At 36.7% G+C, this 14768-nt stretch overlaps 4 protein-coding genes across 4 annotated transcripts; 2 read left to right on the top strand and 2 right to left on the bottom strand.

Annotated features, from left to right (window-relative positions):
• Positions 1-877: 877 nt before the first annotated feature.
• On the top strand, positions 878-2144 carry L201_004624 (uncharacterized protein; the record flags this gene model as incomplete). The annotated part of the gene is made up of 3 exons (XM_066220365.1): positions 878-995; positions 1182-1774; positions 1839-2144. 3 exons carry the CDS (start codon positions 878-880, stop codon positions 2142-2144), a joined length of 1017 nt encoding a protein of 338 aa, XP_066076462.1.
• Positions 2145-2540: 396 nt separating this feature from the next.
• L201_004625 (uncharacterized protein) lies at positions 2541-4086 on the top strand (the record flags this gene model as incomplete). Its single annotated transcript, XM_066220366.1, has 5 exons — positions 2541-2924; positions 2974-3139; positions 3244-3567; positions 3662-3823; positions 3929-4086. The coding sequence occupies 5 exons, from the start codon at positions 2541-2543 to the stop codon at positions 4084-4086; spliced, it is 1194 nt and encodes a 397-aa protein (XP_066076463.1).
• Positions 4087-4533: 447 nt separating this feature from the next.
• On the bottom strand, positions 4534-6454 carry L201_004626 (glutaredoxin; the record flags this gene model as incomplete). Its single annotated transcript, XM_066220367.1, has 3 exons — positions 4534-5210; positions 5272-5362; positions 5438-6454. 3 exons carry the CDS (start codon positions 6452-6454, stop codon positions 4534-4536), a joined length of 1785 nt encoding a protein of 594 aa, XP_066076464.1.
• A 4030-nt stretch (positions 6455-10484) lies between these two features.
• Positions 10485-13514, bottom strand: L201_004627 (uncharacterized protein; the record flags this gene model as incomplete). Its single annotated transcript, XM_066220368.1, has 11 exons — positions 10485-10783; positions 10890-11064; positions 11159-11264; positions 11351-11432; positions 11528-11656; positions 11746-12142; positions 12211-12434; positions 12509-12613; positions 12690-12741; positions 12818-12943; positions 13023-13514. 11 exons carry the CDS (start codon positions 13512-13514, stop codon positions 10485-10487), a joined length of 2187 nt encoding a protein of 728 aa, XP_066076465.1.
• Positions 13515-14768: the final 1254 nt, after the last annotated feature.

Below are 14768 nucleotides of genomic sequence, written 5' to 3' on the forward strand. Positions count from 1 at the left end.
AACTGTCTATATAAGATGCCATATCATTGGTACCATCTGTCACTCCTTGGGCATAGAGATTCAGAATCAGACAACATATCAACAACGATCTTCGCTCACCGTATACTACTTCTGTACCATACGGAGAAGTCCGGATTCAAGGTTCCAGTTACTCAAACTTGGCATCCCATGAGCTCTCTTCACTTTCTCACGCTATACAGTACTCGCTAAACACCGGAATCTCGGTTCTTTGCGGTAGCTTTGACAAGGAAATTGAAGGAAATCGGATACTCGTATTCTGGCTAGAGTGTTTGAGATGTTTTTACTGGGATTTACGATAACAAGAAGGAAAATCAAACGAGGTAGCTAGCTGTTTCTCTCCCATAATCATCTCATTAATGAAGCGTGCCTAAAATCGTGAGACCGGTTTGAGGTCATCTCGCCTTAAAGACGGTGGACCAGATAAGTAGGATACGCGAATGATTTTACGATTAATATTATCTTGGTGGAATTCTCCAACGTTACTTTATCGTTCACCAGATGATCAGCTCTCTTACAACTTGAGCTGTACTAGTCAGTAATGTTTGTGGATGACGCGACTTGCGTGTACTATCAGCATGATCAGGATGTAATGGTCTGTGCGTTAGAAACATACATGGTCAAAGGACCCCCTTGATGAAATCATCAGATATACACGAAAAGGGAAAATGATCGCTCAAATTCAAAACAGAAGGAAAGACGTAAAAATATATGTCAAAGATGATATGTTATCGATAACTATCAATTCTTCCTTTCCTCTTTCTTTTTCTCATTTCTCTCCCAACTTATGTCCTAAAGTACCACTTATATCTCAGCTACTTTACCATCAGTCATTAAAGCATCAACTCGAGGTAAAACAATGACTCAACCTCCAACAAATAATGCAAAAATCCATCTAGATCAACCTTGTCCTTGCGCTTTCCCAGATGCTTCATCCTGGGATTTATGCGTTATGTTATTCTCACGGTGTTATCAAGGTGAGTCATCCATATGGCATATATCTCCCTCAGAGGAATTCATACATATTAGAATATACCAAAACCTCATATATAATGGATATATGAGACATGCACTCTCTTTCTTACCTCTATCTTATCTTCCTTCTCTCGTCATACTGATCTTCTCAGGCTGACGACCACGGAATTTCTCGTCATTTATGATAGCTAACTTTCTTGAAAAATTTCAAGAACATGTAATGTTAATTACAGAACGACTATATATGATATTACCTCAATCTATAAAAGGTAAAATTTCATTATATCAATTACCTTTAATTTCACCACCACCTAAAATCAAATTAAAGCCGACCTTTCCAAACAACATGAAATTGATAGAATGGATACATGAATATGATTTTTATTTAAATGATTTAATTGATGAAATTCAAAGAATACAAAAAAGAATAATTGAATTAAAAAATAAATTAATATCAACTAATAAAAAAGTATTTCCTTCGATATCAAATCAAAAACATATACAAAAAATGGAAAATTTGACCAGTAATTTCGTAGTCACACGAAAAAATATTCAACAGGAAGATTCAAACTCAAATAGTATAATTTGTACTTATAAGTCCAAAAAGGAAAGAATTACAATTGATAAAATTCAAAATTTGCCTAAAGATCTGAAATCAAATGGTATAAAAGATAATGCTATCTCAGAGCAAGAAAGTAAAGAATTATTTAACAGTTATATGAATGGTGAATTTGGACAGGAAGATGGAGATCATGATGAATGTGATTGTGATTGCGGTTTCGTAGGTAGTCTCTTTAGCGCTTCGCTTCCGTTCAGCACGAAAGCTGACTAAGCTGATTTGGTAGCATGGTCCATCAAACGCTGATATGTTCTCATGGTTAAGCTCTTTCTCACCTGCTACTTTGAACCGTCTTGGACCCGATAAACTTTTCGACAAATTCATGCAAATGAAGAATGCGAATGATCGACCTATAACTCCTACACATCCCAAACATCCTTCATCTACAAAAGGCAGTGGTAAATCTTCTTCTTCTTCATCATCAAAATCCAAATTTCCCTCAGTAAACTCTGTTAGAAATGAAAAACCAAAAAAGAGCATCAAAGTCGGATCTTCAGGTATGAGCAAGGAAGAAAAAGAACAGTTGATTTAAATAATCACGATTAATATGTCAATATTTATCGTATGTTGCAGTAGACCTCAAGACTTTGTATATTGTATTGTATATTCTATTTATGGAATGAAACCCCTCCCAGGTGATTGGCATCCATTGTGTTTATTGCCGTCAGATGATCCAAGCTGAGTACTTAAATAAAAGGGAGATTATCATGTAGCCATGTAAACAGTTGAATGAAATTCTACATCTTCTTCCTCTTCTTTACCCTGACAAAAACAGATCAAAGCGTAAATGACTCCAGACAAACAAACAAACGAACAAATATGTATGAAGAAAATATATTATCTCTCTTACTTTTTTACATGTTTCCAATTGTTCATTTCAGATACGAAGTAACGTTCAACCTCAATAAATAAAAAAAACAAGAACAAGATGTCTTCCAATAGACCAAGATATTCCAATACGACTATAGCGAAATCACGTAAATCAACAAGTTTCGCCGATAGGAGCTTGAATATAAGTTCGAGTAGCTTAATGACAACACCGATAAGCCGAAGCATTAGGTCATCGACTGGTATTAGATCATCAAGCAAACCATCAATATATACTCCTTACGACGGTTTTGCCAGCTCACACTCTTCTGCTTCAACCGAGGGTGGTGATAGAGATAGAAAAATTCGTAAAGTACTTCAAGATGAGTTGAATAAAGAAAATACCAAGACGAACTTTCCTGTGGAGAACGGTATTAAAGAAAACAATGTTCGTAAAGTTCTACAAGATAATAGTGTTTCAAGTAATAAAGAAAATTGGAATGTGGTAGTTTCCAAAATGCAAGATGAAAGAGATATTTCTTCCAGCAATTCAGCATTCAAAAAAAACGATGATGAGAATAACGAAAGAAAATTCAACTGATATTATCAAATCAACCAGAGCATCAGATGCTGGTTTAGTTCTTCTATCCAAGGTTGAAGAGAAATATTCTAAATTAGAAAGAATGTTAGAAGGCTATAAGCAGGACACTCAAAACCAAAGTAAGTCAAAAAGCTTTCTGATATTCAAAGCTTTCTGATATTCATTCATACGCTCGTGATACTTGAGGATTGAGCTGAGATACAGTATTATTACATTTTGACAGTCTCTTCACTTCGTGATCAAGTTATGAATCTCCAGAATGAAAATATCGAACTTAAAGCTCATAATTTGTTAATCTTATCGAATCAGTCATTTATGCCCCCTACTAATAACCCTCCCGAACATAGTCCCATCAACTCTGCCACGGAAGAAGATAAGAAGACTACGTATGTTATAACTTCAAGAATGAAACTTAAACAAGCAGAATGGGAAAAAAACTTACAAGCCGAAAATGAGAATAGGAAAAGAAAGAGATCATTAGTAGACGAAGAAAACGTTGAAGTCGGAAATGATGCTGAGATGAAAATCACTAAGGAGGAAAATGAAAGTAAGTCAAATTTTCTATTGGATTCATGGAATACCTTGTTTGTGTACACATTGACCAGAAAACTTGACTGATTTCGTAATCACTCTTTTTCCAGAACTATGGAGCGCCCTTACCGCCACAAAGACGTCTCTGGATAACTTGAAGGAAAAGTATGATGTATTTATACAAGAGCAAAACGATTTGAGAAGTAGGATACAATCACTTGAAAATATGAATGATCTTCTTAAAGCAGAATTGGAAAAACAAAAGAAAGAATGTAAGTGAATCTTCTTCTCTTGCATCTCGTATCACATCTACGGTTGAGACTTGACTTTCCCAACTCAAATACGTTGTATACGCTAATACAGTACTTTCAATTTAGTTCAAATACTGAAAGGCGACCAAAGAGATTCAGCCTTAATCTCAGATGATACAAGATCTAGAGTTAAGAGTTTGGAGAGTAGAGTACCTCTTATACAAGACAGATTAGGTAAATTGGAAGAAGGTAAAGAAATTGGTGAAACTAGTCTGATGGTCTGATTTCAACCTTTACCTTTTATCAGCCCGGGGTTAAGTGATTCAATGTATGCAAATGTGCTTTGAATCCATGATGTCACATGTTGTGGAAATGCATTCGTTGATTTTAAGGTAGAATGATAACAGAATGGGTGAACGTGTATGCATGTTGTTCACTTGTGGAGTGACTCCAAGTATAACATATTTTGAATGGATCAGGTTGTATGTTGTGTAGGGTAAAATGGGTATGATGTCGGAAACTTGGTATGAAGAAGCAGTCTGAAAAAGGTATAAAGTAAGAGAAGAACGAACAATGTATATAATAAGATTTACAACATATTTGACATATAGACTATAATAAAACATAGGGGAGGAACACTGAAAGAATTTTACGAACTACTAAAACAACCCCAAAAGAAACGAAAACAAAAATATGCAAGGAGGCAGAAAAACGGGGAAACTGATAATTCATTATTGTTTCAATTTGAATCCATTGTTACCGATATTTTTCCAACTACCTCTTTCATCCCAAGAAGTAAATTCTAAAGTTCCTGTACCAGGAGCTATTTTTCTTTTGTTGACTAGCCTTTGTGCGTTGGTGTTTACTTCAGTATGCTGATATCGAGGTTGAACATTGTTGATAATTAATATATCATTTTCTAAATTACCGATTGGTGTACTGACCATCTCCTCTTGGTTGTCTGGTGATGCATCGGATAATACATCTTCTTCACTTTCAGCTGACACTTCTTCTTGAGTAGGCGAGAGCTCTGCAGATGTATCACTCAAAATTTCTTCTTGTTCCGGTTCTTCGACAATCTGTCTTTTGATTTGTTCATTGAATTCAGCTTCAGCTTCCCCGATAACTTCAGGTATATTTTCAATGGTTGATTGTTCCTCTACGATGGGCTCTGCTGGTTCAGCTACTACCTCAGGAACAGGTTCAACAGGTACTACAGGTGCGGGTCTTCTTCTTCTTGAAAATGGTAATAAATCTGAATCTTCTAATTTCCTTTGTAATCCACCTTCAGAATGTAACAATGTAACATCATCAGATCCACCAATTGATTCGAAATCTAACAGAACATTAGGTACAGTTCTTCTACCTGTTATACGTTGTAATAAAGTTTGTATTTTATCCATATCGGCTAGTTTGTGGTCATGTCAGTCAAAATTGCTTTTCGCGAGTACAAAAAAACAAAAACTCACATCGTTGATCAAGTTCGATTATAAATGGTGCAGGTGAAATATGGTATTCACCGAAGATTGATTTAGCTTTTTTGGAGTATGGACAGTGTGTCTATGTGTGATGAGGAATAAGTCAGTATGCAGTCAAGGCCCAAAAAAGGACTGGTCCAGATGATTTTACACTTACTTTGGAGAAAATAACTACTCTATATCTTCTATTAGCAAACTCAGCCCAACCATTATCGAAAATTTCTGAATTATCATCATCTGAGTCTGTACCTGAATCAATATCTTCTAATAATCTTTCAAAACCTCTTCCACCTAATTTTTTCAAATGTTGTTTAGTTGGAGGTTTAAAATCATTTGGTAATATACCACCTTCAGCTAACCACCAAATTAAAGCTCTTAAAGATTGAATTTTATCTTGTTTGATGACATCCTCTTTATGTTTTTTCAATTCTTTTTCTTGTTCAATTTCTTCTTTTGTTTTTGGTTTAGCTTCTTTATATGTATCCCAAAATAGATCATCTTCAGCAATTAATTCATCTTCATCTAGTAACAAAGAAATTCCATTATCAGGTTCATAATCTGGTTTATGATACTTTTGAGCTTCTTGTTGTTGCTTTAAAGAATGTTCTTCGTTGGAAAATCTTGATCTACCATATAACTGTAATCGTGATAAATTGTTAAATCTACTGACTTCGTTCAATCCATTTTGATTATTTATGTATTTTATGTAAATGAATAAAGCTAATGTAAATAATCCACCAATTGTTAAAGGTAATGAATGATGTGATGCACGACTTTTCAGGTTATACGATATTCTTCTTGCTGTTGATCTGTTACTGCTGCTTGGTGGAGTTGATGAGCCAGGTATTGAAATCATTGGTGAAGATGGTCCACCTAAACCTAGACCTATAATAGGTGATTTATTTAATCTAGGTGATGAAATCGTTGTTGTAGTAAAAGGTATTTTGAATTTCGATGGTAATGAAATTGATCTTTTAGGTGAATGTGAACGTGAATGAGATGGTGAATAAGGTGGTGATATTGATGATCCTCCTGTTGCAGCTATCTTTTCTGCTATCGCTGAAGAACCTGAATCTGATGAAGATGTAGCGAAACCTAAAGCTGAAAATGCAGAGAAAGAGGAAGAAGAAGATGCAGATGGTGAAGATGTTATAGAAGTTGATCTACTATGCATCTTGAAGACACTTGATCAGGTGATAGTGATATGGATGGTGATGGTTCAAGCGTAAAGATGTATGTGGGGCGCAAGATGATCAGTTAGAAATTATAAATTTCAAAGGAATATGTTGGAATGTTGATGGTTCCTTTGTTCCTTATGTTTTACGTATTCGTCCGTTGAAGGGGTCCTTTAATAGAAACTAATATATCTTCGCTTATTCTTATACTTTGTTGAACTACAGATAGGTTACTATTGTTTATCCTCAATTTTGATCATTGACAAACAATATCTTACTTAGTGCAGGGATGATATTGTTTTGTGGACGATATATGTCCGAGCTGTGTGAAGGCCGTGACCAAAGTTGCTTATAGATGAAAACTTCACAGTTGAATGCGATGTATGACGCGGAATGGTAGGATAAAGAGGGTACTAGCGTAGTTTTGATGAGATTATTAGGGTAAAAAGTGAGACTTTGATACTTTTGAGACCTTTTGAATTGGAATGAGATTATAGTGAGGTCGGCGGTGTCGGCCAAGTTGATTCCGAAAGAGTGAAAAGTTGAGAGTTTTTGAGCGTTTATTTGCACCGCTTGTAGGTGATATAGCGAATGTCAAGTGGTTGGAAGGAAAGTAATGATTGAAATTCAATAGATGAGATTAGAAGAAGAACGATGATGATTGATGACAGAGACGTATGTAGAAGAAACTTTGAACAGATAGATAGATAGATACATACATACATAGAGAAAAAAGAACAAAAAAAAGAAGTATGAATTTACAACACTGGTACTGATGTCTTTGCCAAGCAACAATTCTTTTTACTCATTTAGGCATTTTTGCAGTCATACCAATAAAGGGAAAAATATAACCAGAAAAAATAAACAACTAAACAACCATAGCATACTTTTACGTATCAAGTAATTACGTTAATTATTTCTTTTTCTCCTTCTTTCACTTCTATTTCACCCCCATCCACCATACCGTATTCGCCGGTATTTTAGGGCTTCTTTGATGTCACATACAATTGAGAAGATTGCTCTCAAATAGTCGATCTCCCGCATTATGAAATAATTCTACATTCCCTTTTGCTGATTGAACATCACATACCTCATCAGTAAGAACGACAAGAAGAACAAACATTCCTGCAATAATAAAGCTCGCTTTTCCGTTCGAACGGCAAGCAGAAATATCACATTGTAGTATGGGAATGATTAATAAGTTGGTAGGTGACTCGGAACATCTTCTAAGCACGTCCGAAATGAGAGAAGAACATAGTATCGGTACCAAGTATCTTGCGCACCAGAGGAAATTCACTTGTCTCCGGTATTTTATCAAGCAACTCATCTGGCATATTTTGTAAACAAACCAAGAGCTATGGATGAACCATATCGACTTCTATCATCTATCGAAAAAATGCGCTTTTTCCTTTACTCTTTAACGCTATCGCAAGGTACGAGACACCATGTCAGGCTCAGGGTGATCATACTACAAGAGCAAGCGGAATATCTCCGAAATCAAAGCAGACCCTTGAAATCCGATTACTTAACCATGTTGTTTATTTTGTTTACCCCTGTACCTTTTCTTTTTCGTCTTGCTTGTTGAACTATTCGCTTTGTTAATCGGAGTTACACCAAGAGAAAAAAACAACCTTATCGTTCCCGGAAAATCGGTACGACTGCATATTCTCGTAGTCGTACTTGTACGCCTCGCATCCGACGGCGAGAAGCAGAAAGAGGGTGCCCCTTTTTGTGTACCTCGCACTTGTCTACAGCTATACCTATAGGTATAGCTATGATAGTAAAGTGTAAGTGACCATCGATGAATAATTATACCGTGTCTGTGTCTGTGTCAGTTGGAAGTTTGTGTATCGCATGAAAACAACGCGTGAATATAATCATGAGCATGATTCACTCGTAATTAGATCAGAAGAACGCAGAAGATGAAAATAAAGTTCAATTCCAACGCCAAAAGGTGTGAAATGAGCTAAGGTAATGGAGGAATCGGGTATTTGTGGTTTTATCAATTTTTTAGCTGTTTATAGACTAGACTATAAAAAAAAAGCTTAAAGTGAGACTTCCGCTGGGACAATTAAAACGCCTTTCCGCGTGAAGAGTAATAAACCGGTCTTTGGCCAATTGTTCTTTATATAAAGTTGTAGAGATTTCCTGACAACAATGACAGATACCATGTGTAGATCGATAAGTAAGAAGTGAATTCGATGTTGTGTTTCTGTTGACCGTCCTATACATGTACAATTGAGGAATAGATAAAGTTATTGCTGGTATAGTAGAAAATATCGAAAGAATTTGACCGTATTTCGGATCCATAAGAAGCGAAGCTCATTGGCGTCTTAGGGCAAAAGGTTCTCGTAATTGACAGGAAACGACGATCAATACAGGCCAACGACGCCGATCAATGATCATGTTTGCTCAACAGAAGGTTTTTTATCGTTACAAATCTCATGGACACTATAAGGACTCCATCATCTCAGCATGTCATCTACTACTCGGTCATCAAACATATACTCGCTTCAACGGGTTTCAAAACAACATACGAAGCTCCTCCATATTATTCAGAAGGATCTTCATTCCAGTGAAACCAGAAAATCTATATAACGTAATCACCCAATAGGTTCCCTTAACAAACACACAAATCAGCCATCTATAGTGATATATGGGAATTACGAAGCAAACGATCTTTTCATCAGTGTAATTACGTTTGTAGATGATCGGAGATCAATTTGTTGAGCTCTTGGTGAAGAACCCAGATGCCATCCCCATCTCTGGTGAGTAACCAAATACTGTAGTAGCTGTAACCACTCAAAAGTCTAGAGAATGAAAGGTAGCTGTCATGATAATACATGTACTAAATTCTATTTCGATCGATGTGGCAAATGTCATCCACAAAAGGCTTTGGACCTGTCTCGCATAATTCACCACCTAAACAAATTTGGCTTGATCGCCTACTGAGCAAAGTATATTGGCTGAAATTTTATGTACCTTCTATTCGTCTAAAAAGCTACTTCCCCAAGCATTTGTCGATTGTGGAATTTACGTACTTAAAGTTGTTTTGTTCTTTATAAGATCTAGAATCTTACCATCTATATTTGTATTCTACCGAATCGTATATAATTCTTCCCCTTCTTCTACCAGTTGGACTTGTTGTACCAAAGCGAGACGTCGGTCTGCTGCATGAATGGCGTGTTGGACGTATAGGCCTCAATGGCATTGCGGGGAATGATGATAGAGGAGGAAAGGATGGAAGAGGCGGCAAAGCTGGAATGGCAGGTAAGGGTGGTAATGGAGGAATTGGTGGGATGGGAGGGATAGGGGGGATCGGTCTGAACTGATAACGATCAGCTCGTGGTGAATACCATTGACGTTGATAACGATCGTAGGAGACTGAATTCGAATACGCTGGCTGGGAATGAATCGATCCCTGAATCATCGAATAATATATTATCAACAAACGAGATACTGTTCATTTAACCTTTGTTGCGTAATATAACAGAACTACTGAACAGGGTTGTACTGTATTAAAGCAAACCCACCATCTCGGTTGAAGCGACGTTTGTTTGAGAACGTAGGATTATTGCGAGGAGCTCGTCATACAACAGCAACTTTGAGCTTAATATGTTATCCCCTACCAAAGCGTGTATGAGGTGAGTCGAGAAGGAGTCGCAGCAGATTGCGAATTACCAAATCGATGATTAGTTAGTTCTTGTATACTTTGACCGTAGCGAGAGCTCTTTTGTACAGCTGTCAATGCCTTCTACTTATGACGGGGTGCACTTTCCCATCTCAGCAAGATGATCAACAAAGACTGAAAGGATTGTCCCTTCCTTTGTTGGTGAACGTGACCAACAGGTTGGTTGAATGTGCAGTAAAGGGGCAAATTAGATAGCTTGCATACTACAGTACATTTGAAGCAACAAACACATACAAAGATAATACAGCTTACAAATTACAATAAGGAAAAATCTGTAAGGAGTGAATACAATACATTGAACACGTTCTTCTTTTGCGATTGAGTGAAAATATAAAAGCTTAAAATCCACCTTCACCTCTAACACGTTGGATAGCACCTTTTACCCCTACAAGAGATTTAAATGGACCTTTAGGTTGAGGTTTTTCACCTTTCAATGGATTACCTTGATCATCTCTCCAAATACCATCGTTTGATGATACTTTACCGTAATGTAATGTATTTTGATTTGAATCTATACCTTTTCTCCATTCTTTGACAATCAATGTCGAGTCGATCAGAATATTAATTTCTTGTGAATGGAACCATGATTGAGTATCTTGATTTCCATTTCCCTGGATTCCGATTTGTTCGTCAACAACTACAATAAATTATCAGGAAATCAGCGTACTACGATATATTTGGATCTCACAATTCTTCTAAGAAAATAGAATGGGTGAATTATTGGATAACTTGAAACAACTTACTCATCAATTTGATATGACAATTCCTACTTTTCTTGACTGCATTCAAAGGCGTTTTTTGATCTTTACCTGTATACCAATATATTTCCAAGTTATTCTTATGTTCATCAGATAAATTCGAATACATTTTTGTAGCTATCATTTGATTTGTACCACCTTGAAATGGAAGTAATTCTCCCTAAGCACCAAATGAACATGTTAATTTGAATTAATAAATGATCTCTACTAGCTCCATAAAGCTATTCATTTGGGCCAGAATAAGAAATACTTACTTCATCATTAAATCCTAAATCAACGTAAATTTGCACCAAAACACCTCTTCTACAAGCTTCAAGAGCAGCTTCAACAACAGGTACAGCGTTGAATGTGGGTGTTTGTCTGAGAAGTACGAAATCAGTTTATATAGCTTTGGCATAAATGGGCATTCTGAGGAAAAGATGCTTTTTGATCAATTCGATACTCACACGAAAATACTCTTTTTGGCAAACTTGAATCCAGCTAACCAAGCTTGATCTTGGGGAACAAAAACATCACCGTGTCCAGGTCCTAATAAGGTAAATTCAAGATGATAAGCTCATCACAGTGATTCCGAATTGTGATATGGATATTCTTGTTTTGGGGATGCAGTAGGGATCACTCACGTCCTCGAGGCGGACGATTGACCAAGGCGACGGGAAAAGGATCATGAGGGCTATGTAGAATGATAGGTTTAAAAGATGCTGCATTTGGTGGTGGATCGATATCTGTTGCATCGATCTTCGTTCCAGTGTCTATTATTGCCAAAAGAGGGAGAAGAACGGTTTTAGCTGTATCCGAAGCCAGAGGTAGTATGGTTTTCTTGACAGACTGTATGACTTACTTAAATGAGTGTTAATAGAATTTTCAGAGGTGAATTGACCATCAACCCGATCAGCTTCATCTTGATCTGATTTATCCCAGAGTTCTTCTTTCTTAACCATATTTTGTCGATAGTTGTTCGATGAATCAGGTTCGATCGCCTGAGCATGATGTTCAGCTAAAACTTTTCTACTTTGATTTGCAGAATTCTCTAAATCTCCTTTAGATTCTATAACAGGATGATCATTTCCAAATTGATATAACCCTCTTGTATTACCTTTTTCATCGATACCATATATAGGCTTATGGTTGATTAAAGGTAATGGTGGACTAAAACTTTTCCACCATGATATTAATGCCATATCATAGAAAGATTGTACGATTGGTCCTTCGATATGGGTCATCATTTCTACATTAACCTGTAATAAACGACGACGACGATAAGGAGTTAACAATATCCTGAATGTGTGATGATGATAGTACTTACCCTATCCTGCATATTGTTACTATTCAATATTGCGATCCTTCTATCGACTACCATATATTTAGCATGGAATGTTCCTACAGGTGGTTGATGATAATTTTGAACTTCTAACAAACATCCAGGGATTTGATCAGGAGCAGGTAATTTGACCTTATCCCCTGTATAGGTCTTTACGTCGACAGGTTGATGAGGATCAATTACTTGTTGTGGATTTCCACGATCATACACTATTCACAGAAACGGATTGTTAGTTGTTACACTTCTGAGTGAAGGAGATGTCGCCAGGTGAGAGCCAGCTTACTAAGTTTGATAACTACTTTTTCCCTCTTCTCTTCCACGACTCGCCTTGATAACTCTTTGATTGCATCGACTATAGTTTGAGCTGCACCTGATGCTTCCCAAAAATCTGTAGTAGTCAAATTACACATCAATAATTGTTGACCGAATTATCCGTGTAACCTGAAAAGCTACGGACAACGTACTAGTAGCTAAGAAGATCTCGTGTTGAGCTCGTACAATCAAATCGGCATGATGCTGAAAGTGAAAGTTATACATTAGCCTATGTTTCACAGTTTTAAGATATGATATTTCGAATTTCGCAATCACCCACCTTGATGATATCAGGAATAACCGAGATGATACTTAGTGGAATAACACCTGTTGAACCTATAAGTGAAGGTGAAACGAGGTTCTTGAGTGAATCCGTTTCAAGTGGTAAGAGAGACTGAGCGTATACCTGTCAGAAACAAAAATAAGCAACGTTAGTCTTAGATAACACAATCAATTGGTTGCAGATATTATGATTTACTACGTACATTCAAGAACAATTCGCTAGGTGGAAAATTACCCCATTGACCGCATTTCCTGATTTCATCTAATTGTTCGTTGCTTAAAGGTCTCATAGCTGACCATTGTTCTTCAGCTGCATTTTTAAGTCTTTCATCTCTACCTTCATGTTCTTTCATATGTAATTTCTCTAATATCTTATCTACTCCTCCTTGTTTCTCTCCCTCTTGTGTGGTGGAAGATACATCTTCGCCTGATTTAGCTAAATGATGAGCATGATGTCCGTGATCCCTATGTGGTCCATATAGTTTTTCAGCGATTTCCTGAACGGTTGTATGAGCAGGTGAAGAAGCTAAAGCTGAAGTTATAGTTGTATTCTCTGGATTACTGAGTAACGACCTTAGTTGAGAGGAAAGAAAGTTCTGGTTGTGGTTGTTCATTTTCAATGTAGACTGTCTCTGAAATTGTGTGTTGGTGGCTGGATTCACTGAATCGTTATATGTTGAATTTGTTGTACTCATCTTGATACGAATGATTGTTTACTGTATAAAGAGAATCAGCATAGGGAAAGCCTTACATCAAATGGTTAGTGAATAAGATACGTTATATAGTTTTGCATCTTGCATAGCTGTAATTCACTTCCCAAATAAATGCACAGTCAAGCTTGAAGAGAAAGATTGATGATGCGAGTACATGGATTAAAAATAGTCCTCTCTCCATTAATAAGAACTATTATGCTTTCAATCACCTTCGTACCATAGTAGAACTTCGCACTTGAAGCTTGCGCTTTTTAATGTTTATGTTTACGAGAAATCTATTTTTATTGTTTCTCTACTAACTCACTACGTCATCAGCTCTAATAATAGATTTACCATATTCAACGTATGGTATAGTACTTCAACATTTTGATTCACTTTTCACCTGCCAACTGAACATCTAAGGAAGCTGATTGTGTAGTATTACCGCAGTCCGGTTTGACTTCACTGTGTATACTGCAATTCAAGGCCATACAGATGTTCTGAGATAAATACTGTACACACGAAGGCGATGATGGTTGAAACTGTTCATGCTGTTGAAGCCAGAAGGTGAGATTGACTTGAACTCGCTGATCTCAAAAAGGGAGAGATACCGGTCGGCCATGCTTTTGTGTCAAATATGACAGCGAGGCTACACGAGTTGGAATCTAGAAGAAACTTCCCGACTCGCAAGCTTGTCCATCTCACAGATATCTTGTCGAAACACTCCCGAAGATACTGATACCCCAGTAACAGATACCATTAACAGCTAATTATGACTTGATTACAATCAGATACCTACGGAATAATCGTAATAAAAGTCTAATGTGTGCGTGACAGCAAGTTCCGACCGAGCGATAAAAGATCCGACCGATATATCGCCGTATGAATACAGGAACCCCTTAAACCTAATGAGGACCATTTGACTCTTTCAGCAAATCTCATTCAATGTTTATTTGCTCTTATCACTCTCCTTATTTGCTTATAATATCGGTTTTCAGCAATTCTATGATAAGAAATGACAGATGACAGGAAAATCACGACATTCGTAGCCTTACATGAACATGTGCTGTTTTTGGTTTCCGGTTTCTCAGGTGTTCAAGGTATGAGGATATAAGAAAAAGACATGAATTCCATGAAGTATAAATAAGTCTTGATACACCTCACCTCTTTTCTGTCGTCTTACTATCTTATTTATCCTTAAGCTATACTACTGATCAACTTACAGCTCATCAAGACCTTTACAGCGTCTTACTATAC

The sequence above is a fragment of the Kwoniella dendrophila genome, chromosome 6 (assembly GCF_036810415.1).
Source record: "Kwoniella dendrophila CBS 6074 chromosome 6, complete sequence".
NCBI classification, from domain to species: domain Eukaryota; kingdom Fungi; phylum Basidiomycota; class Tremellomycetes; order Tremellales; family Cryptococcaceae; genus Kwoniella; species Kwoniella dendrophila.